General features: G+C 36.9%; 1 protein-coding gene across 1 annotated transcript; it reads right to left on the bottom strand.

Moving 5' to 3' along the window:
- Positions 1-3,408: 3,408 nt before the first annotated feature.
- LOC145957360 (uncharacterized) lies at positions 3,409-10,620 on the bottom strand. The gene is made up of 3 exons (XM_083073602.1): positions 9,591-10,620; positions 7,564-7,697; positions 3,409-3,477 (listed from the first exon to the last, which is right to left on the bottom strand). Exons 1-3 carry the CDS (start codon positions 10,618-10,620, stop codon positions 3,409-3,411), a joined length of 1,233 nt encoding a protein of 410 aa, XP_082929728.1.
- Between the last annotated feature and the right edge of the window lie 14,796 nt (positions 10,621-25,416).

Here is a 25,416-nt window from a genome sequence, read left to right as displayed (position 1 = left end):
AAAGTACTTTAATGCAATGAGAGATATTCTCAACTCTCCCACCACAACTCTCATCACAAAGAATGGATGAGGGTATTAAACCGATATATTTTACTATATTTTGCTTAAAACAAATTAAAAGAAAAAAAATTAAAATAATAAATTAAAAATAGTGAAAATAATTAGCATTATTAATTTTTTTTTAAGATTTGTTTAAATATATATTAAGTAACACTAGTTAGTTAATTAGTTAGGTTAACAGTGAATCTAACCATTTCATTAAATTCAATATTCATGAACAACATTAAAAGAGAACTCTAGACTATCTTGTACCTCCAACACCCCAAGTATGTTTGCTTCTCCTTCTCAGGCTTGTGAAAAATAATTAGGTAAAAATTTAGTACAAATTATTTAAGTTATTAAGTTTAATAAAAGTCTATAATTAAACTGTTTAAAAAGAAAATATATATTTAAAAATTTCTTTAGAATGAGTGAAATAAATTCAAAAATACTTTTCACTAGTACAAAAGAGGTGTATTACGTCGGACATTTTCAGCTTTTTATGTCAGAAAACGTACCGACGTAGAAGCGGGAGACGTAAATTTTACGTCGGATCTTTAAAACCGACGTAAATTTACGTCGGACATTAAGACATCCGACATAAAAAAGTAGAAAAAAAATATTAAAAAAAACATAAAAATGCCAGCAGAACGGCCTGTTCTGCAAGCAGCACGGCCCGTTCTCCAAGCAGAACAGGCCGTTCTGCTTGCAGAACAGGCCGTTCTGCTTGCAGAACAAGCCATTCAGCTTCGTATAACAACCCAAAAGAAAATGCACACTACCTACACAAATAGAACAACCAAAAAATCAAATAAAACAGATAGCCAGAGTAGCAATGCGAAGTAGAAAAGTGCTAACGAAATCTTGATTCATACCTAAGAAGCAACAACAATGTGCAAATGAGTAACAAAGAGTTTATTCCTCTGCAAAAGACAAAAAAAACGATTCAGTAACAAAGGAGAGGGAGAGGGTTTAGAGAGAAAAAAATGAAAAGTGATGAAGAGTGAATGGGCACGGTGTGCCTCGCGCTCTCTTATTCAAATTTGCGTCCTTTTTTACGTCGGACCTGGTGGAGTCCGACGTAAAAAGTCCAATCTACGTCGGGCGCAACACACCTCCGACGTAGATTGGACTTTTTACGTCGGACCCTACCAGGTCCGACGTAAAAAAGTTCGCAAAAATTACAAAAATGCCACCGCATTTTTTTTACGTCGGATTTTCGTATTTCTGACGTAAAAAGGGTGACGTAATATGCTAATTTTCCACTAGTGTTTGTAAAATATAATAAAGTAACTAATAATTAACATTTATTGTAATAACCTGCCATGGTCTCTATACTTAATGGTTTAAGTACTAACAGCAGAAAATACAAACAATTACCTAAGATTAACATACAAGCAACTCCTAGAAAACACAAGTAATAATATATATATGTGCATAAAAATAAAACCAACATGAAATAAAAGTTCCTCTATGGAGCTACAACATAGCCTGTACGTACACACAAATACAATAATCCAAAAAAAACTGTAATGCAAACTTAGGTTGTCATTCAAACAACACTACAAAAACTCTACAGAAGTAGCATCTAACTATAGTGCCATTTGGCATGGCTCTCAAACTGCCAACTTCTTTGGTCTCTTCTTGCTTTGCTCCCATAATAATATGATTATCATAGTCCAATCACAAGGAAACATGCAAGGATAAGTTAATATTTAAAAAAATAAACATATAACAAGTATAGAAGTAAAGACAACTATACTGCCAACAACTACATGCATGTAAACCACACAACATAGTACCTTATGGTCTACAACATAGTAACACAATAATGGCACCTCAACATGGCATTTAACAACTTTTTAAAAATGTAAAAACTTAATCATATCAACTTACACCACAACAATGTCATTCAACATACAAATCCACATAGCATATGAACCAGACCTCAATTAACACATCATATGCATAACACCTCAACTACATGTGTCATCACACATTGATCTATAGAGATCTCTTACAACAAAGATTAGCAGTTTAAGTTGCTTGATCTTACTAAACTAACACAATTTTTTTACACTTGCCAGATCAACAATCGATTTGAATCAAAGTCGACAAAAATATGGTTTCTTAGATGTTGCCACTTAAACTAGGAAGTCTAGTATTCTTTTTAGGGTAAAACACCTTAGGTGTGAGTCTACCATGATATTAACTTGCATTACCAAGCCTTATATTGGATTAGTCCACTAATTATTCTCCAAATATTACGTCCTTCCAGTACTTGGTTAGGAATTTTGACCCTTGACCTTGTACCTTGGTTGATTATTTTATACACGTATATCTCGACCTTACCCATATGCAGATCAACATTGGTCACTTGTAATCAATATAGCTTGACTTGACCCCTATATTGTGGTCACTTATAGTCGGTATATCTCAACCTCACCCACATATCACATCAACTAAGATCCTAGAGGAGACTCAACTATCCTCTTCAAAAGTTAACTACTCAAGAAGGGTTTTCAACAAATATGCTCATAAAGCACCACACCAATATTCTCACAATAGGATATCCAACTTTTAAAAATATCATTTCCTCTGGTCTTAAGTTAATCAACATAACACACCTTAATGCCCTAATGTCTTAAGCATTCTTAGCACCTTCACCTTAACAATTCAACAATTAATCATCTATATACATTATCCCAAATCAATGTATATAGAACTAACAGTTTCAACTATCAGAAGTTTAATTATCAATATATATATATATATATATATATATATATATATATATATATATATATTATCCTAGATTAATGTATAGAGAAATAACAACATATATCAACATACAACATGTAATAAATTCAACTAACTTACACACATTCATTATTTTCTCAACCAAATAGCATACTTTTACAAGAAAATTCATGTTTGAGGCCATTCACCTGGTGCCCAACATCATTGAAATAGAGTGATCTAGAGCTCGTCCATGCCCAATGCCAAACAACTTACGCCCAATGTGAGTGAGATAGAGAACCCTTGTTGCAACCATACTTGGCGTGGCTAAACCCATGCCCGACCCATTTTAGATAAAGAGTCTCTACCCGACTCACATCCGATGTCACTATATTAGCGCCCAATGTCATTCAAGCAAAGAGCATCTATTTTGATCACGCTAGGTGCCACTCAACCTAGGCTTGATATCACCAAGTCAGAGTTTTTTCTCTCTTCTCTCACCCGATGTCATTAAATCCACGCTTGGCATGACCAAGTTAAAGACTTTTCTCTCTAATCACACCCGACACTACCAATCACGTGCTCAACAAGAGTGAGGTAGAAAGTCCTTAAATTGAGCCACATTTGATTCTATGAAGGCACGTCCAATGCAATAGTGAAATTGGCACATAATAGATTCACGAATTTGCTCATATCCACCTGAAACTCAAAATTTTCCAACATGCAATACAACCATTCACCTATACTCATCATCAACAATTCATTTCTAGCAAAAAAACAACACATGCAACCATCATTTGCCTAAAATTACCAAGATCACCTCATCCTACTCCACAAACAACAAAACTCAAAACCTCCATCATTCAATTCAAATTAACCAACATAATAACATTTTGATGAAAATCAATCAAGATGCATCTCAAACAATCCAATACGAATCAAAATTAAAACTTTATTTACATCAAAATCGAATAGAACCAAAGAAAAAGGGAGAAGGAGAATAAGCTCCAAGCTACTCCGAAAGCTCCGCACCAACACAACCATGATGATGATCCTTAGTTAAGAGCTTCAAATCACCACCCAAACACCCAACTACGATCTTGTACACTCATGATGTAACAGCCCAAGAACCCGCATGTAGATATTGTCCGCTTTGGCCGCAGCCCTCACGGATTTGTTTCTGGCAATGGCACGCATGCCACCCCAAAACGCGTCTACACAAGGAAGGTATCCACACCCATATATATGGCATGCTTCGTTCGCCTTCCTAACCGATGTGGGACTATATCCACCCCCCCTCAAGGGAGTCCAGCGCCCTCGCTGGCACACCGGCCCGGGAACCGGCTCTGATACCAATGTAACAGCCCAAGCAACCCGCATGTAGATATTGTCCGCTTTGGCCGCAGCCCTCACGGATTTGTTCTTGGCGATGGCACGCATGCCACCCCAAAACGCGTCTACACAAGGAAGGTATCCACACCCATATATATGGCATGCTTCGTTCGCCTTCCTAACCGATGTGGGACTATATCCACCCCCCTCAAGGGAGTCCAGCGCCCTCGCTGGCACACCGATCCGGGCCCCGGCTCTGATACCAAATGTAACAGCCCAAGAACCCGCATGTAGATATTGTCCGCTTTGGCCGCAGCCCTCACGGATTTGTTTCTGGCAATGGCACGCATGCCACCCCAAAACGCGTCTACACAAGGAAGGTATCCACACCCATATATATGGCATGCTTCGTTCGCCTTCCTAACCGATGTGGGACTATATCCACCCCCCCTCAAGGGAGTCCAGCGCCCTCGCTGGCACACCGGCCCGGGAACCGGCTCTGATACCAATGTAACAGCCCAAGAACCCGCATGTATTCTACATATAAATAATCCTCTTTTCCCCCGTACCTGATTAAATAGAAATTTTAGTAGAACCTCCTCTTCTTTCTATTAAACCAGGACCGGAACTAAAGCAGAACCTCCCCTCTTTCTTTCTCTCTTTCTCTCTCTCCTTTCTCTCTTCCAGAATTTCCTTATCTCAAGTTATGAATTTCTTTCAGCCCCTAGCCCCTATTTATAGAAATTCTGAAATTACTATGCACTATGCACTATTCATTAAAATAATATTATAAATTACTATGCACTATTCATTATTATATTCAAATTTATTTAAAAATTTGAACCCGCGTCCCTCGCAGCCGTCAGTTACTGTGCACGTGCACAGTAAAACACTATTTACAAATACGTAAATACGTATTTATGAATAGTGAAAAATGTATACGTGAATAGTAAAATACATGAATAGTAAAATACGTAAATAGTAAAATACTTAAATAAAAATATGATAAACCTTTTAATAATCCCAATACATAAAAATAAAATTTTGGGATGTTACATTAAATGTAACAGCCCAAGAACCCGCATGTAGATATTGTCCGCTTTGGCCGCAGCCCTCACGGATTTGTTCTTGGCGATGGCACGCATGCCACCCCAAAACGCGTCTACACAAGGAAGGTATCCACACCCATATATATGGCATGCTTCGTTCGCCTTCCTAACCGATGTGGGACTATATCCACCCCCCCTCAAGGGAGTCCAGCGCCCTCGCTGGCACACCGATCCGGGCCCCGGCTCTGATACCAAATGTAACAGCCCAAGCAACCCGCATGTAGATATTGTCCGCTTTGGCCGCAGCCCTCACGGATTTGTTCTTGGCGATGGCACGCATGCCACCCCAAAACGCGTCTACACAAGGAAGGTATCCACACCCATATATATGGCATGCTTCGTTCGCCTTCCTAACCGATGTGGGACTATATCCACCCCCCCTCAAGGGAGTCCAGCGCCCTCGCTGGCACACCGGCCCGGGAACCGGCTCTGATACCAATGTAACAGCCCAAGAACCCGCATGTATTCTACATATAAATAATCCTCTTTTCCCCCGTACCTGATTAAATAGAAATTTTAGTAGAACCTCCTCTTCTTTCTATTAAACCAGGACCGGAACTAAAGCAGAACCTCCCCTCTTTCTTTCTCTCTTTCTCTCTCTCCTTTCTCTCTTCCAGAATTTCCTTATCTCAAGTTATGAATTTCTTTCAGCCCCTAGCCCCTATTTATAGAAATTCTGAAATTACTATGCACTATGCACTATTCATTAAAATAATATTATAAATTACTATGTACTATTCATTATTATATTCAAATTTATTTAAAAATTTGAACCCGCGTCCCTCGCAGCCGTCAGTTACTGTGCACGTGCACAGTAAAACACTATTTACAAATACGTAAATACGTATTTATGAATAGTGAAAAATGTATACGTGAATAGTAAAATACATGAATAGTAAAATACGTAAATAGTAAAATACTTAAATAAAAATATGATAAACCTTTTAATAATCCCAATACATAAAAATAAAATTTTGGGATGTTACATTACTCCCCTCCTTTTAGAAATTTCGTCCCCGAAATTACCTGATGCAAATAAAAATGGATATGAAGCTTTCATCCTTTCCTCTAATTCCCAAGTAGCACTTTCAGGTATAGCTCCTCCCCAAATAACCTTTACCAAAGGAATTTCTTTACCTCTAAGTTGCTTTACCATTCGATCCTCGACTCTTATCGGGGTAGCTTCCACCGTCAAGTTCTCCTTAACCTCAATATGATCCGACTCAATCACATGCGAAGGATCGTGGATATATTTTCGAAGTTGAGAAATGTGAAAGACATCATGAAGATTTGACAAATTAGGAGGCAAAGCAATTTGGTAGGCAACATTGCCGACTCTTTTAAGAATTTGAAAAGGACCAATAAATCGAGGAGTAAGTTTTCTGGATTTTAATGCCCTGCCAACCCCAGTCCATGGAGTGACTTTCAAGAATACATGGTCACCTTCTTGAAATTCTAAATCCTTTCTTCTTCTGTCAGCATAACTTTTCTGTCTACTCTGAGATGTCCTCATCCTTTCTTGTATCAATTTAACTTTTTCAGTGGTTTGTTGCACAATCTCAGGTCCTAAGATGACATTGTCTCCAGGCTCACTCCAACACAAAGGAGTCCTACACCTCCTACCATACAAGGCTTCATAGGGTGCCATACCTATGCTAGAGTGGTAACTATTATTATAGGTAAACTCTATCAAAGGTAAAAGGCTATCCCAACTACCCCCTTGATCCAACACACAAGCTCTAAGCAAGTCTTCCAAAGACTGAATAGTCCTCTCAGTTTGACCATCAGTTTGAGGGTGGTAAGCTGAACTAAGTCTCAGTTGGGTTCCCAAAGCTTGTTGTAGGCTCTCCCAAAATCTAGAGGTAAATCTAGGGTCTCTGTCTGAAATTATGCTAGATGGTATCCCATGTAATCTCACGATTTCATCAATATACAGTCTAGCCAATCTCTCCAGAGAAAACCTAATGTTAATAGGTAGGAAATGTGCACTCTTGGTCAACCTATCAACTATAACCCAAATGGAATCATGTCCTCGCCTAGTCCTAGGCAAAGCAACTACAAAATCCATGGAAATGCTATCCCACTTCCACTCGGGTATACTCAAAGGCTGAAGCAGTCCTGAAGGTTTTTGATGTTCTATCTTAGCCTTCTGACATACTAAGCAGGCACTCACAAATTCAGCTATGTCTTTCTTCATCCTAGGCCACCAGAATATCTTCCTGAGATCTTGATACATCTTCGATGCTCCTGGATGAAAACTAAGCTTGCTCTTATGACCTTCCTCTAGTATCAGTCGTTTAAGTGTAGGGTTACTAGGCACACATACTCGATCTTTAAATCTTACCACTCCATCTGCACCCAAGGTAAATTCTTCTCCAATCCCTTGTCCTATATCCTTTCGTCTAGCCTCTAGAAATGAATCCATTAACTGTGCTTCTCTAATTTCCCCCAACAACTCACTAGTCACCCGAGTCATACCTAATCTCACACTATTATGAGTCACTTCACAAGTCAAACTTAAGTCTCTAAATTGGGTCAAAAGATCCATCTCCCTAATCATAAGAGAAGACAAATGCAAAGATTTCCTACTCAAGGCATCAGCTACCACATTAGCTTTTCCTGGATGATAATTAAGATCAAAATCATAGTCTTTAAGGAATTCCAACCATCTCCTTTGCCTCATATTTAATTCTTTTTGGTCAAATAAATACCTAAGACTCTTATGATCACTAAACACCTCAAATTTTGAACCATACAAATAATGTCTCCAAATCTTAAGTGTGAATACTACAGCTGCTAATTCAAGATCATGGGTGGGGTAATTCCTCTCATGTACCTTCAATTGTCTGGATGCATAAGATACAACCCTACCCTCTTGCATTAATACACCACCCAAACCCATCTTAGAAGCGTCACAGTAAACCACAAAAGTCTTACTAAGATCAGGCAATACTAAAACAGGTGCACTGGTCAATTTTTCCTTAAGGGTTCGGAAACTATCTTCACATTTACTATCCCATACAAACATAACTCCTTTCCTAGTCAAACTTGTCAAGGGTAATGCTAACTTAGAGAATCCTTCTATGAATCTTCTATAGTATCCAGCTAAACCAAGGAAACTCCTAATCTCACTAACTGACTTAGGTGTCTCCCAATTCAACACAGCCTCAACCTTAGATGGATCTACTGCTATACCCTTACTCGAAATTACATGTCCTAAGAAACTCACCTCCTCCAACCAAAAGTCACACTTGGGCAACTTTGCATAAAGTTGATTCTCCCTGAGAGTTTGTAGTACTACCCTTAAGTGTTCCTCATGCTCCTCTTTAGTCTTGGAATAAACTAGTATGTCATCTATGAAGACAACTACAAATTTATCCAAGTACGGATGAAGAATTCGATTCATGTAGTCCATAAAAATTGCAGGAGCGTTTGTCACACCAAAAGGCATTACTAGATACTCATAGTGTCCATAGCGAGTTCTAAAGGCTGTCTTAGGTACATCATCTTTCTTAACTCTAATCTGGTGGTACCCTGATCTAAGATCAATCTTACTAAACACACAAGCACCTACCAACTGATCCATAAGATCATCTATCCTAGGCAATGGATATTTGTTCTTAATGGTCACCTTGTTCAACTGGCGATAATCCACACACAATCTCATGCTACCATCTTTCTTTTTGACTAAGAGTACGGGTGCTCCCCAAGGTGATACACTAGGTCTCACAAACCCCTTCTCCAACAAGTCTTCTATTTGCTTTTTCAATTCCACTAATTCTATGGGTGACATCCTATAAGGTGCAATAGAAATAGGTCCTGCTCCTGGAACTAAATCTATGGAAAATTCTACCTCTCTTCTAGGTGGTAAGCTAGACACCTCAGAGAAGACATCCGAAAAGTCACATACAACAGGCAGTTCATTTACTGAAACATTTTTCTCAGAATTTAAAGAAGCTAACAACATGTACACTTGGGCATCCGCTTGCATAGACACCTTAACTTGGTTGGCAGTCAAATAATCCTTACTCACTCTTTCAACAGGTTCACCAAAAACAATAGATTTACAAGCACAGTTCAAAAGGACATGATTGGAAGATAACCAGTCCATACCCAGAATAACATCTAGTTGACTTAGAGGTAAACAAATTAAGTCAACCAGGAAATCTCTACCTTCAATAGTTAGAGGACATTTTGGACAGACATCAGAAGTAATTACAGAACCATTAGTGGGTGTTTCGACAATTAACTCAAAAGATAAGGAAGAGACAGGTAATTTTAACTTAGACACACATGCGTGTGATATAAAAGAGTGAGTTGCACCAGAATCATATAAAACGGTTAAAGGAGTTCCATTAATGAAACACATACCCTGAATTAAGTCCTCGGATTGAGTAGCTTCAGCACCACTCAAAGCAAATACTCTTCCTGTGGTTCGAGGTTTGCTAGCGTTCCCTTCAATCTCCGTTGTCCCTTTCCTATTCTGAGGACATTCACTAGCCTTGTGTCCTTTCTGTTGACATTTGTAGCATATTATTGCTTTTGGTATCCGACAATCAATTGCCCTATGCCCTGGTTTTCCACAGTTGTAGCAGCTTTTGTGTGGAATAATACTCCCATTTCCACCTCTAGAAAGTTGACTAGCTTGGTTCCTTTGCACAAAGTCCTGATTATTTACTTTAGTGTTCGTATTTCCAACAGGCTTGTTATAAGGTTTTCCTTTATTGGATGAACCAAACTTATTATTTCTCATTGGTCCTCCACTTTTATAATGAGTCACCCTTGCTTGGTTGTCCTCATCATAAACTCTGCACTTATTTACCAAGTCATGATAGTGCGTGATCCCTTGATAATTGAACACCTGTTTAATCTCTGGGCGAAGACCGCTCACAAACTTTACGCATTTGTCCTCCTCATTACCCACACCGTCATACATAGGGCAGAATCTGACCAAATTTTCAAATTTAGTTACGTACTCAGCTACTGAATCCTCTCCTTGTTTCAATTCAAGAAATTCCACCTGTTTCTTATGACTTATATCTCGAGGAAAATATTTCTCCAAGAAGAGTCGCTTGAAAATATCCCAGCTTACTTGGGTTCCTAGAGCCATTATTCTTTGCCAAGTACTTTGCCACCAGATGCCAGCTTCTCCAGAGAGCATAAAGGTAGCCAAAGTCACCTTCTGTGTCGTAGGACATCCCATAACTTGGAATATCTTTTCAACTTCAAATATCCAGTCAGTAGCTCCGTCAGGATTATAGCCTCCACGAAAACTTGGTGGATTATTTCGTTGGAATCTTTCTAGCCAATCAACTTCTGGTCGTTGGTTCAAATTACCCAGAGCCTGAGCCATTGCTTGTAGAGCATCGGCAATTGCTTGATCATTTCTACCTCCTGCCATTGTTTTTCTGTTTTTCCCCCAAAAAGTTAACAATCATACTCTAAAACAATAAATTCAATTTATCTTCATATTATCAATAAGTTCAACAATCAATTTTATCACATCATTCATTTACCAAACAAACACAGTAGACTCATAACTCAAGGCCGATTGAATCGACCTGCTCTGATACCACTAAATGTGACACCCTTACTACCCCAAAACATATAACGAAATAATATAACAAAATTAAAGAAAATAAACTTTTGAAATTGGTAAAAGGGTTCACATAACAAAAATTCAATACACCACATTAATAGAAATATCAAACCTAAAATACAAGAGTTTCTAAAATTGTTTTCAAAATAATATTACAGAATTTTCATAAATATCTTAAACTAGAAATCCTCTGCCCCGATGTCACACTATCAGAGCATTTTCCCAAATAAAACTGCTGACATACTATATACCAATTGCAGCTGGATCCTCTCCACCTAAAAATATCCACAATTTATACGGTGAGAAAAGAAAAGTTACTTATATGCAAAATACATACAAACACATCACGGTATAATGCATACAAGTATACATGTATTTAATTATCAATTATCCATCATTTTCACAATATATCACAATTAATAATATCACATCAATAATACATGCCAATCATACAATTATTTCCCCATCCATATCCATAACTCATATCACTTTCATAATTTAACGATAATATTTCTACATTCATAACTCATATCAATCTCACAATTAACAGTATCAATTATTCATCATTCACAATCCAACAATTCACATCAATATCACAATTAACACTATGCCAAGACCTCGCCACATCTGACACCAGTGATACAGGTTAATTGCCTCCCTTACTCACACCATACCAGGGGTACGCTCGTCCTTGAAGCATCACCTACCCAAGGTTCGTATCATCCCTGATCTACGAGGAGTACGCTCGTCCCTGAATCATCCACCACCCAGGGTTCGTATCATCCTTAATCCTTCAGTGTGAGTAACAACAATCACATACAATCAATACAATCTATTGCAATTAACCCTATGCCAGGGCTGCCATAACTGACATAAGTGATGGTGTTAATTGTCTTTCTCATCCCACACCATGCTAGGGTCACGCCTTCCCTGTAGCACCACTTATACAGAGCCGTGCTATCCTAGTCATCGATGTGAGACATCACAATCACAATCAATATCTCAATCATATAACATCTCATCCTATTATTCAAATTTATAACACGTATATAATTTCATACAACAAATAAACTTAACAAAGTAGAGTTTACATATCCCTCAAGCATATTACATCCATATCATTCATTTAATAATCAATAATACATCAATTCCCTTCATTAATAGAATAACAGTAAGATCCCTAATTATTCTAAATTATAAGTTAATAGGAGGCTCAGCCTTCCATTCAGATAAATTCAACATTATAAACTATTAGGAGGCTTGGCCGTCCATTCACATAAATTCCAAATTATAAATTAATAGGAGGCTTGGCCGTCCATTCACATAAATCAAACGTTATTCTATGAATGATATGGATGTAATGATATAGTCCCACATCGGTTAGGAAGGCGAACGAAGCATGCCATATATATGGGTGTGGATACCTTCCTTGTGTAGACGCGTTTTGGGGTGGCATGCGTGCCATCGCCAAGAACAAATCCGTGAGGGCTGCGGCCAAAGCGGACAATATCTACATGCGGGTTGCTTGGGCTGTTACATTTGGTATCAGAGCCGGGGCCCGGATCGGTGTGCCAGCGAGGGCGCTGGACTCCCTTGAGGGGGGGTGGATATAGTCCCACATCGGTTAGGAAGGCGAACGAAGCATGCCATATATATGGGTGTGGATACCTTCCTTGTGTAGACGCGTTTTGGGGTGGCATGCGTGCCATCGCCAAGAACAAATCCGTGAGGGCTGCGGCCAAAGCGGACAATATCTACATGCGGGTTGCTTGGGCTGTTACACATGAGAAGGCTGGAAAGAAGGAAAACTTAGAATTTCATAGCTCTTCTCTTTAGTTTATCTCTCTATGATTCTTAAGAATGAACTTATGAAATTTAAATTTTAAAAGAAACCTTACATACCATCTCCTCATGATCAAACTAGATCTCTATCCAAAGAAACTCCCTATATGCCTAAAAACTCTTCAAGAATTCGTAAATTCCCAAAATCTCTCAATAACAACAACAAATCAACACAACAATTAATTATTGACAGAAAAAACAATAATTAAGAAACTATATAGTGTTACAAATATGAATTTATTTAATTTTATTTATTTGTAATAATGTTTTAATTAGACGTATTTTAACTTTGTACTGTTATATTTTTTTACGAGATGAAATTGAATGAAATCAACATGTTCAAACTTGTTATTATATCTTGAATGAAACACTTTTATTTAAATTCTTCTTATTTCATTTAATTAGTTAAAATAATTTTAAATTAATTATCTATGTAATTATTTGGAAAAAGAAATACTGGAAAAAAATTGACCAAACCTACCACGAGTAAACCTAGTATTAAAAGATTTAAATAATTCACATCAAAGATCTATTTGGATAATTTTTTCTAAAATCACTTTTGATAGAAAAAATATGAAAAAAAATAAAATAAACTTTTATATAAGTTAAATCTGACTTATACATAAACTTATTCTTTTTTTTTGTTGATAAAATATATAATAAAATTTTTACAAATTAACTTATACATAAACTAATTTAAGTTTGTAAAGAAATAAATTCATTTTTTTTTATTTTTTACTGTTAGAAATATATTTAGAAAAGTTTATCTAAACTTTAGGTATGAAGTCTTAAGTAGCTAATTTTGGTCTGCCAATCACCATTGTAAAAAAATAACCTTAAGATTTTAAAATGATAATAATTTTGAAATAAAAAAACTATAGTTTTAAAACAAATAAAAATTATCTATTCTTGTAATACAATTCTTTTAATACAATAAATAAAAAGATCATAATGTATTGTATAGCTGACATGTAGGATATTCCTCTCCTATAAAATAATGCCTTATTTTTTCTCAAATAATAACTACTCATGTTTAATGATTCACCTACCATACCAATACCAAGACCAATGAAACTCCCACTCTTGACCCACAATGATGATCATTGTTCAACAATGCGACAACTTTCCACTCACTGACTCAACACTCCTCACACCAAACGGCAACCCCTATCCCCAAACGACGTCTCCATCCCTTGAATACACATGCACCGTCTCAACTCCCAACCCTTCCACGTTCTTGCTCCCTCTTAATTCATGGTTATCGTAGTTATCGTAATTCGTGGATGAGTGTTTGCAGTCAAAAAATGGAACATTTGTTAATTAAGTATTTAAAACTATTATTCCTACTTGTATTAAGATACTTTCTATTCTCCTTTTTCCAATGTTTTTTACTCTGGAATATGATTATTAGGGGTGGGTATACGGATCGGTCCGGTTTGTTTAAGACCCAGTCCGTAAAGCATGTGTATTATACGGGCCGGATAAGTTCGGTCTGTAAAATAAATGGACTTATTTTTTAAGTATGTATCCGGCCCGCCAAAATCCGCAGATAACGGAACGGTTTGCAAGCTTAAATAATGGTTCAAAAAAATAAATTTTTAAAAAATAAAAATACATAAAATTAAAAGAAAAAAATATTTTTTTATTTATAAGCTAAATTTTATCATACTAAAATTTATCAATGGTTAAAATGGTTTAAAATACTAAATATTAAAATAAAAATCATTACAAATACTTAAGTAATAGTACCAAACTTTCAATAATAAAAGCATCAAAATATCATAAAAATAATTCAAATGACAAATACATACCAATTAAACATAATTTTAATGTCATAATAATTTAAAAAATTAAATACTCAATGTAATATTAAAATTGTAATATTTAAAAATATTAATTATTGAAGTCCACAGACTAGCTCGCGAGTCCGCTGATTAAATCTGCCAAGTCCGCGGACTTCACGGACTGGGCTCAAAAATTAAACATAGTCATATGAATTTGAAAAAAATGGGTCCGTTATCCGTGAAATCCGCGGGCTTACGGACCGGTCCGCGGACCCAGGTCCATCTACCCACCCTTAATGGTTACCTTGCTAAATTGAGAGAAATACATATGTAAAAGGCATTCCAACATTCAAGTAAGTATATTACTCAATATTGTAATAAATATGAATATATTGAAAAAAATATTTTACTTCAATATACGATATTATTTATACTAACCATGATGAGTCCAAATTCCAATAAGTCTTAACCTATGATTACTAATTAGGTAAAATGGAAAGTCATTCACCCTATTCGACAATAGAAGCAATTGACAATTGAGGGTGTCAAATAAGTGCATTCTAAATGATGTCGAATGAGCACACTTGAGCTCGTGTAGGTGCCTCGACATTCGAGGATGCTGAATAAGCATATCTAGATTCACGAGGGTGCCTTGGTGTTTGAGTGCGCTAAATGAGTATACTTGTACTCACTATGGTGCCTCAATGTTTGAGGGTGTTAGACGGGTGTTGTTGGTTTCAGTAACTGAATAGCCTATCCAATATACATACCCTCAACCTTGGAGGATTTCAAAAGGAAGACAAATAAGGTTAAGGTTGCTGTATTCAACGATATATTTAGAACAATGTTTTGCAACCATTGTGTCATTTACGTTTCCCAAGGCTGTTACATTGGTTGGAATGAAAAGTTGCGTCTAGTGAACAATTAGATCATTTATGATCTAATGGTTATAAAGGATGTGTCATTCCATCTCCCATTAGTGGGATATTATAAATATGGGTGAGTGGTGGAGTCTACTTTACCGTTGCACTTACTTCTTTTAAGATTGAGTCACTAGTACAAAAGAGGTATTCCACGTCAGATATTTTGAGCTTTTTACGTCAGAAAAAATACCGACGTAGATGCGGGAGACGTAAATTTACGTCGGACCTGTCAAACTGATGTAAATTTACGTCGGACATTACCAAATCCGACGTAAAAAAGTAGTAAAAAAAATTAAAAAAAAAACATAAGAATGCAAGCAGAACGGCTCGTTCTGATTGTAGAACGGCCCGTTCTCCAAGCAGAACGAGCTGTTCTGCTTCGTAGAACAACCCAAAAGAAAACGCCAATGACCTATACAAATAGAACAACCAAAAAATTGAATAAAACAGATAGCCATAGTAGCAATGCGAAGTAGAAAAGTGTTAACGAAACCTTGATTCATACCTGATGAGCTGCAACAGTGTGCGAATGAGTAACAAAGAGTTCATCCCTCTGCAAAAGACAAAAAAATGATTCAGTAACAAAGGAGATGGAAAGGGTTTACAGAGAAAAAAATGAAAAGTGATGAAGAGTGAATGCGCGCGGTGTGTCTCGCACTCTCTTATTCAATTTCGCGTCCTTTTTTTACGTCGGACCTGGTAGGGTCCGACGTAAAATGTCAAATCTACGTCGGATACAAGATACATCCGACGTAAATTTGAATTTTTACGTCAGACCATACCAGGTCCGACGTAAAAAAGTTCGCGAAAATTACAAAAATGCCACCGCGTCTTTTTTACGTCAGATTTTCGTATTTTCGACGTCAAAGAGGTGACGTAATATACTAATTTTCCACTAGTGAGTGTGTTGTGATTTGCGTGTTGATCTCTCGAGTTGAGTGCATTGTTGTTTTTGATCGGTGTGTATTTCATTTCTTTAGATATAGTCAAGTTGTTTGAATGATCCTTAATCAAAGAGTCCATGGTGGGATCGTCGATATTGGGGAATCTATCTAGTGATTCGTAATCATCGTCTTTTCCCAACAAGTCCGTTGTCGAAGATAATCGTAAGGCTGAAAAGGAGCCCGAGGTGGTTCTTGTTGAAGATGAGGTAACGACTCACCCAGATGGAGGGAATGTTGTGCAAGATGAGTTGTCATCTACTAGATCTGCCAATCGGCCAGCACGCAAGCAAGTTCAAAGTCGAAGGAGGGATTATGGGCTCGTTATCATGCTTAGGTACAAATAGGTGCATGGAGAAATGGCTTCCTATTTTTCTCAATAAAATGACATACAATCCAATCTTAATCTGATTTTGTATACCAAGTTTTTGGATTTTTATGAGAAGGAAGACCCATATTTGATAGGCCTCAAAGCCTGCCAAAACGATGGGGTGCCTAACCCTGACTACATGTTCTTGGGTAAGACACTAGCGAATATGGATTTGTTTTATGTGTATGATTGTTGGTATCGAGATTTGAAGGTTTGACTACCATTTGATGACTTCATAATAGGTGTTTTGTAGGTTCTAGACGTGTTTGTATGGTTCTAACAACTCATAGGGGTCTATACCAAGTTGACGGATGTGGCGTCCCCACTATAAAATCCACCGACTATGTTGTCTATAACTCTCATTGGTTGATCTATAGCGTTGTTCTAGATTTCCTCCTTCCTTTCCCTAAAGTGACTCTGATCACACTCTCACGATCAATGTTATGCCCTTGTTCACCCTCTTGGCAATGCGTAAGGTCTCTATACTCTCAGGGCCTCACATTTCCCCAAGAAGGTTGATGCTAAAAAACACAATTCTTAAGGTATTCTTGGGGAGATGAGAACTTTAGAGGGGGCATGTTAGCACGCTTCAACATTATCAGAACTTTATAGGTGAAGGCCTACTCTAGCACGCTAGCTCGATTAATGTTAAAAATAATATAACTCAAGCATCTTGCCCCTCATGGAGAGAGACCATTTCTAATCTTCACCCTTACCCTTATTAGGGTAATGTTTTTCTTTCTTTGGTTGTTGCATTTTGGGGTCTAGCTTGGTTATGGCTCTCGACCAATTCTTCCATGTCCATGTATTTCTTAGCTCACTGCCTTAGATCATGCATGTTTAGAGGACATTTTTGCACAAATTATCCATGAAGGGCTCCTCTCTCAACATCATGATAAGTCGATTCATGGCCATCGTGGGATTCAAGCTTCTAATTTCCATGGCCACCTTATTAAACCAATCCATAAAAGATCAAAGAATTTTCTTCCTTCCTTGTTGGATATTGGTGAATGTGAGGGAGGTTATTTGATAGGGCTTGCTCGTCACAAACTGAATCATAAAGATGTTGGCCAAATTGTTGAAGGAGTCAACAAAACCGGGTGGTAGCTGTGTAAACCAACTAAGTCCCTTGTATTTAAGGGAAGTAGGAAATATACAACATAGGGAAACGTCATCTTTAGTAGATAGCTTAACCAAAGTAAGGTAGACATCCAAGTGTTCTTCCAGATTGCCTAAGTCGTTATACTTCTCTAATGAAAGTCTTTTCCAATTTTCCAAGAGGGGAACTTCCATGAACCTTCTAGTGAAGGGATGTAGGTAAATTCATGTTGATTGTACCGTCAAATGTAGTGTCCAATGGGTTTGGACGAAGGATGGGAGGTGGACAAGAGGACTCAAGAGGGATTGAAGGTTGTGGGATCTGACTAGTACGTATCAGACTCTAGGTGGGACCATGGTAAAAGGATTCCTCTTATTGGGTTTGTCTCGAGGGATGCCATGTTTGTTTCAAACCTTTTAACTCAGAATTCTCATGCCTAAGGGTGGAGAGCTCCTTATCTCCCTTTTCCCACATTTTTCACAGGGCTATCATTTCTTCCTTCAGTAGTTGGACGACTTTCAAAAGATCTATCTGGTCTTCCACCTCAATGTGATTTTCATTAATGGTTGGCTGGGATGAGCCCACATTTTTCATTGTCAACACCATGACTTTTTTCGTAGCTAGTATCATAGAACACTAATAACGGGGCCTTCACAAAACTCGAGCCCCACAATGGGTGCCAGAGGTACTTGTATCAAGACACCTTCTATTTTATGTCTCCAATGTCAACTACGATCTTAAATCTTTAATTTGCTTGCCTTGCTAAGTCGAGGGGTATGTATCTGCGAAAGAAACTCCAATGCTCAAGTAAGTAACTCACTCAACCTAGATATTGCGAACATTGACTTTACCTCAATTTATGATACTATTTATACTAATCGTGATGGACTTAGATTCTAATGGGGCTTAACCTAGGATTATCAATTAGGTAATGTGTTGACAATTTGATCTGTATCATGATTAGACTTTAATCACATTAATTATCTCTAAGTAAAATGGAAAGTCATTCACCCCATTCGACGACACAAGCAATTGGCAACCAGGGATGCAAAAAATGTGCATTCTAAGGGATGATGTATGAGTCCACTTGGGATCGCAAGGATATCTGATAGACTATGGCCAAGGCCAAGGAATCCAAGAGGTGATATACTGAAAGAACCAAGAGGAATGGGATGATCTTAAAGACCTTTTTCATATATTTTGTAAATAGTCTCTTGTATAGGTTATTTTGCCTTTGTATTTGTGAGGCACTTTACTTGCTTTTTCCTAGTGTTTGTATATTGTTTTTGAGGTAGGTTACTTGGAGAGTTTAACTCCATTTAACCTCCCTAGTTGATATTTTCATCTTGTTTTTTTTTTCAGTAGGGAAAAGGGGGTGACATTTAGCAATGCTTGTGGGTGTAACAAGTAATTGGGCCAGAATTGGGCCTAGGCAAAATTTTGCATATTGGACTCATTTTGCTCCTAATTTTTCATAGATTTGATTTAGCTAGGTTTCATCATCATATGATGAACCTAACTAAATCAAATCAAAGTTTTTCAAATTAAATCATGGAGCTAAATGTGTTCAAGGCCGCCTAGCTAGTTCCTTCTCCTTTGGCCGAAAATTGCTTGTTACCTTTCAAAGGTTTGAAGCTTGTCTTGCAAGCTTCTAAACCTTTGTAAGGTTAGCTTACCTTACCATGGTTCTTAAGTGAACCATGGTCAAGGTTAGCTTCTCCTAGAAGCTAGCTAAACCGTGGGAGTTTAAGTTAACCCTACCATGGTTCCTAGTGAACCATGGTTAAGGTTAGCTTCTCCTACAAGCTACCTTCCCCTATATATTTGATTTTCCTACACTTGTACTCACTTTTGAACTTTTTAGAGAATGAAAATCAGATTTTTCTCTCTTAATCAAGAGTCTCCAAAACCGTGAGAAATTTTCTCTCTAGGTTTCTAGCAAAGTTCTTCAAACTTTGCTTGGTTCCTCAAGCTCCTTCACAAGTTTAAGGAGTGGCCGAATCTCCTTCAAAGACTTCTCTTCCTTTGGAGTTTCTTCAAAGGAGAATTCAGAGATCTAAAGGTGTCTACCTCAAGTGCATTTCGGTCCTAAGCATGGAGGATTTGAAGTTCATCAATCTTCTTCAACTTAGCTCCATCATTTTTGGTATCTAGAGCCTAGTGCTCTTGAGGTTATGTGTTCTATCTTTGTTCATTGAATCCGTCTTGTATCTTCCTTTTCTATGTCTTAAACTTGTGTTTGCTGTATGGATCTAGTTCTAATACATTGTTTGATGGATCCTATATGTCAAGTATGAGTTAATTGATTCATGTTTGCTTGTTCCTATTCTTCTTGAATCAATTTTTGTGTGTGCGCCTAGGTTCTCTTTTACTTGTGCGTTTTTAATTTTTGATTGAGTCTCTCCATTCTATAACATGTGTCCGTGATTGGACAACATTCATATTGCATAGATTTTGTTTTTGAATCACTTGTTTTGTCCTAGAAAGTCATGTGTAGTCCTTTGTATGTTAAAACTTCCTAGACTAGCTTGTTTGACCTAATTTTTGTTTTGTGTCTTTGTATCCGAAATTTTTGTGTATTTTCTTATTAAATCTGAACCTTACCTATATGTGCTTTTGATTTACATATTTGAGTTCATGATTTGCTATTAGTTCTAGCAAATTTCTTAGAGTTAGGTTTCCTTTATGTCTTGTTAAAAGTTTTGTCAAAAAAAATTCATAAACACTAATTCCTATTAGGTTTTCCTTGAGTTTATTGTGTGGCTGAAACTTTTAACAAATATTACTCATTCAAAACAGAGGCAAAACAGAGGTGTGAGTGTATTAAATGCATGAGAAAAACAAAGGAAAAAGTGCTTAAAAATTTGACCTAAAATACTACAAAATTGTGAAGCACTAGAAAAGAAACATGCATGTGAACACCTTTGTTTTGTGTAAAAAATTTTCTGCAGCTTTTCTATATTGAAACCGAGACCTATAAGTGATAAAAAGGCATTGAATCTCCTGAATATTAAAAGAAAAACAAGTGAAAAATATTTTGCAAAAAGAAAAAAGAAAGAAAATAGCAAAAGAAAAAGCCAAAGGAGTGAAAATTTTAGCAAACTTTGCTCTCGGTTTTGGTAATTTTTTGTCTACATATTTTGTTGATCCAGCCACATTATTGAGTCTTATTTTTGTTTATAATCTTAGCTTTTGATTTGGTAATCCATTCTAGTGCCATTCCTAGGTTAATCCTTGTGTGCTAGCCTTCAAAATTTCCTTTAGTTGTTGCTTGTCATTTTTGTGGAACTCTTTCTAGTTTGTCACATTTTCTTCTACCAATTGGTGTAGCTATTCTAAATTGTTCTTTTTCAGTTTTTAGTACTAATATTCAGTCTTGAAGGTGGTTGAGTGCTTCTTAAAAGGTGTAGGAGGCCAAGGCAAGGGACATCCACTTGAAGGCTTTGGTGGTTGCTTAGAGAGTTTGTTCTCTCTTGGTGGCTAGGCTCTTGAAAACACCTAGAAGTGACTAATATCAAGGTTACTTCTAAAAAGAAGGAGTGAAACACTTTGTGAGGCTGCATTTGGAGGCTGAATTGGAGCAAGAAGGAGTTATACCATTTGTAAAAAAAAAAAAAAATTTGTGAAAATTAGAGACTAATTTAGTGACGGAATTTTTGGTTCCAAAACTAGTTTTCCTCACAAAATCCGTTACTAAATTTGCTTCTAAATTAGTGGCAATTTGTTTTCTTTGAAATTGAAGTGCAGCCACTAATTTCATTTGAATGTGAATTTACATTTCATTTGGAGTGTGAATTTGCATTTCATTTGAAGAAAATTTGAATTTCATTTTCTTGTAAATTTTAATTTTCAAATTTTTGTACAAGGCCTTTATTAAGGAGTGTCTTGGAGTGCCTTTGGTGTATCTCCATCTCTCCTTAAGAATTTTCATAGTAAATCTCGTGTAGTACTTGTGAGAGTGGTCCTTGAAGGTCTTTGGTGCCTTTCAAGCTCTCACATAGGTTTAAATTGCTTACCACGCCTAGTTTATGTTTTCAGTCATTTAAGTTTTCAAGCAATTTATGTTTTCTTGCTCTTTATGTTTTCAAGCATCATATAAATTGTACACTTAGGCACTTGTTTGTTATTTCTCTTTAAGAAAAGATCTTTGTGAAAATTGATTTGTGCAAGGCAAAAGTACAAGGGGGTTTAGAGATTTTTACTTGAAGAGGCTTGGTTATTAAGTGGCTCTTTAGTAGCTCACCTCCCTCCAAAGTTCAATTTGTACTCTTAGACCTCCAAGTGCCAAGTCTAAAGCACTCCATAAAAATCTTGTTTTCATAAAAAACTATTTTTGTTTGGAAAAATCTTCTTGATTTAAAATGTCTCAAAATTCCTCCCATAGTGAAAGTGATGGCTCTCCAAAAAGTCTTTCTTATATTACTAAAGAGCTTAAATCACTTAAGCTATGGAAAAAGCAAGAGTCCATTCAAAGAGAGAAGGAAAGAATTGAAAGAGAAGGACAACTTGCTTATCTTGAGGAAGAGTTGAGAATTTTAAGGCAAGAGGAAGAAAAATTGAAAGAAGATATGAAGAAACATAGGAAAAAGAGTAGGAGCTCACATTCCCAATACACATCCCCTAATGAAAGCATGAATCAAGGGGATCACTACGAACATACTCCTAGGAAAACCACTAGGCCAAGGGAATTCAAGGTTGACCTCCCACAATTCTTTGGCAAAGATGATGTGGAGTTATACCTAGATTGGGAAATGAAGGTTGAGCAACTCTTTGCTTGCCATAGGGTGAGTGAAGAGAGAAAAGTCCCTCTGGCTACCCTTAGCTTCCAAGGGCATGCCATGTATTGGTGGACAGCCTTAGAACGAGAGAGACGCCTCCACAATGATCCTCCAATTCAATATTGGAATGATCTTAAAAGTGCAATGAGAAGGAGGCACATTCCCACCTACTATGGAAGGGAGCTTATGAATAAGCTCCAAAGGCTCCAACAAAGAGATTTGTCTGTAGAACAGTACAGGCAACAAATGGAGCTTTTAATGATGAGGGCTTGTATTAGGGAAGAGGAAGCCACCACTGTAGCTAGATTCCTAAGTGGTCTTAATTTAGAGATTAGAGACCAAGTGGAGCTACTACCCTACAGGGACTTAAATGATTTAGTCCAACTTTGTGTAAGGGTAGAACAACAAATGTTGAGAAAATCTTCTTTTAAAAGAGAAGGCTCCCACTCTAGATCTCTTAAGAAAGACTACATGGAGGAGGAAAAATCTTTTGAAAATAAAAATATTTTAGAACCCTCCAAGGAATTAGCTAAGAATAAGGATAAGAACATAGAGAAGGGTAAAGGTACCCACACTCCACACACTAGCACAAAGACTAGTGATATTAAATGTTTCAAGTGTCTAGGGAGAGGCCACATTGCTTCTCAATGCCCTACAAATAAAGTCATGATCTTAAGGGGGCATGACACTTATAGTAGTCAAGAAGAGACTACTACCTCCTCTTCTAGTGAGAGTGAGGTTGAAACAAAACTTCAAAGGACCAAAGTGGAACCAGTTTATCCTTATGAAGGAGAGCTCCTAATGCTTAGGAGAATCCTTCATAATCAACCTAGTGGTACCCTATCACAAAGAGAGAACATCTTTCATACAAGATGTAATATTTTAAATAATGCTTGTTCTCTCATTGTTGATAGTGGTTCATGGTGCAATTGTTGTAGCACTAGGTTGGTTAAAAAGATGAGTTTAATTACTATGCCACATCCTCAACCTTGTCATTTGCAATGGCTTAATAAGGATGGCGACATAGTAGTTGACCAACAAGTGAAGGTCAAGTTTTCCATTGGGAAGTATGAGGACCAAGTTTTATGTGATATAGTACCAATGGAAGCTTGTCATATTTTGTTAGGAAGACCATGGCAATTTGAAAAGAAAACTATACATAATGGTCTTACTAATGAAATTTCCTTCACTCACAAGGAAAAGAAATTTGTACTTTATCCTCTTTCACCTCAACAAGTGGCTGAGGATCAAGCACAAATGAAAAACAAAAGAAAAAGAGAAAAGGTAGGGAAGAGTAAAGAGGAAGAAATGTCCTCTAAGGGAATTATGTCTAAAGAGAATTGCTTTATCACTAAAGAATCTATGAAAACTATTCTCTTTATTCATAAAGACCTTAACTCTTACCCTCATGCTGCCACTAGTCTTGAAGAAGAGATTCACAAATCCATTATTTTTAAAGAAAAAGAATCTCAACTTCAAGATTTTGTGAAGGATAAGTGGACTTCATTTAGTTCTACTTCTCATGCTACTTCCTTGGTGGTGCCCAAGGTAGATAGCCTTCCTTTTTGTAGGACTTGTCCTACCTTAGTTGTGTCAATAATGCACCCAATTTATGGAATATATTATTTGTTGGATATAATATATGAACCTTCAAGGTTCCTTGTGACAAATTCTTTTCATAACCATCCAACAAATAATATAATCCAAAATTGTTTAGGAAATTTCTTAGTAGTATTTTCCTTATTTTCTAGGAAATGCCTAGGTTACCACATAGGGTACTTTAGGCAAGATATTTTAGTTTTTGGGATTAAGTCTTTAGTGTGCTATAGTTTTAGTTTTAGCACATTTTTAGGATTTAATAATATACCTAGTCTATGTTTAGGAGAGGATCCTATTCATTATATTAGTAGGTCTAGTTTCATTGATTTCTTTAGGTTCCATGAAAGGATTCCTTCTAGGATATTCCTTTCACATTTATTTGTTGAAAATATCACCTCTAATGAATTTTATTATATATTTGTAGGTATGGCCAATAATCATGAGGACCCTCGAGATTTGAGGTCAAATCCTTTTCAAGAGGGAGGGGATGATAGACTATGGCCAAGGCCAAGGAATCCAAGAGGTGATATACTGAAAGAACCAAGAGGAATGGGATGATCTTAAAGACCTTTTTCATATATTTTGTAAATAGTCTCTTGTATAGGTTATTTTGCCTTTGTATTTGTGAGGCACTTTACTTGCTTTTTCCTAGTGTTTGTATATTGTTTTTGAGGTAGGTTACTTGGAGAGTTTAACTCCATTTAACCTCCCTAGTTGATACTTTCATCTTGTTTTTTTTTTCAGTAGGGAAAATGGGGTGACATTTAGCAATGCTTGTGGGTGTAACAAGTAATTGGGCCAGAATTGGGCCTAGGCAAAATTTTGCATATTGGACTCATTTTGCTCCTAATTTTTCATAGATTTGATTTAGCTAGGTTTCATCATCATATGATGAACCTAACTAAATCAAATCAAAGTTTTTCAAATTAAATCATGGAGCTAAATGTGTTCAAGGCCGCCTAGCTAGTTCCTTGTCCTTTGGCCGAAAATTGCTTGTTACCTTTCAAAGGTTTGAAGCTTGTCTTGCAAGCTTCTAAGCCTTTGTAAGGTTAGCTTACCTTACCATGGTTCTTAAGTGAACCATGGTCAAGGTTAGCTTCTCCTAGAAGCTAGCTAAACCGTGGGAGTTTAAGTTAACCCTACCATGGTTCCTAGTGAACCATGGTTAAGGTTAGCTTCTCCTTCAAGCTACCTTCCCCTATATATTTGATTTTCCTACACTTGTACTCACTTTTGAACTTTTTAGAGAATGAAAATCAGAT

This window comes from Cajanus cajan, chromosome 4, assembly GCF_000230855.2.
Source record: "Cajanus cajan strain Asha chromosome 4, NIPB_CcT2T_4, whole genome shotgun sequence".
In the NCBI taxonomy this organism is placed as follows: domain Eukaryota; kingdom Viridiplantae; phylum Streptophyta; class Magnoliopsida; order Fabales; family Fabaceae; genus Cajanus; species Cajanus cajan.
The sequence above is the reverse complement of the archived record's forward strand: the minus strand, read 5'-3'. Positions and strand labels throughout refer to the sequence as shown.

Bases quoted from the DNA above. Each gene is read 5' to 3' on its own strand.
- LOC145957360 (XM_083073602.1), bottom strand. From the start codon at position 10,620: ATGGCAGGAGGTAGAAATGATCAAGCAATTGCCGATGCTCTACAAGCA. The intron at 7,698-9,590 runs GTATGTGTTTCA...GTGTGAGATTAG, and splicing joins ATCCGAGGACTTAATTCAGG to GTATGACTCGGGTGACTAGT. The intron at 3,478-7,563 runs GTAAGATTTAAA...TTTGAGTTTCAG, and splicing joins CCTTGGGTGCAGATGGAGTG to GTGGATATGAGCAAATTCGT.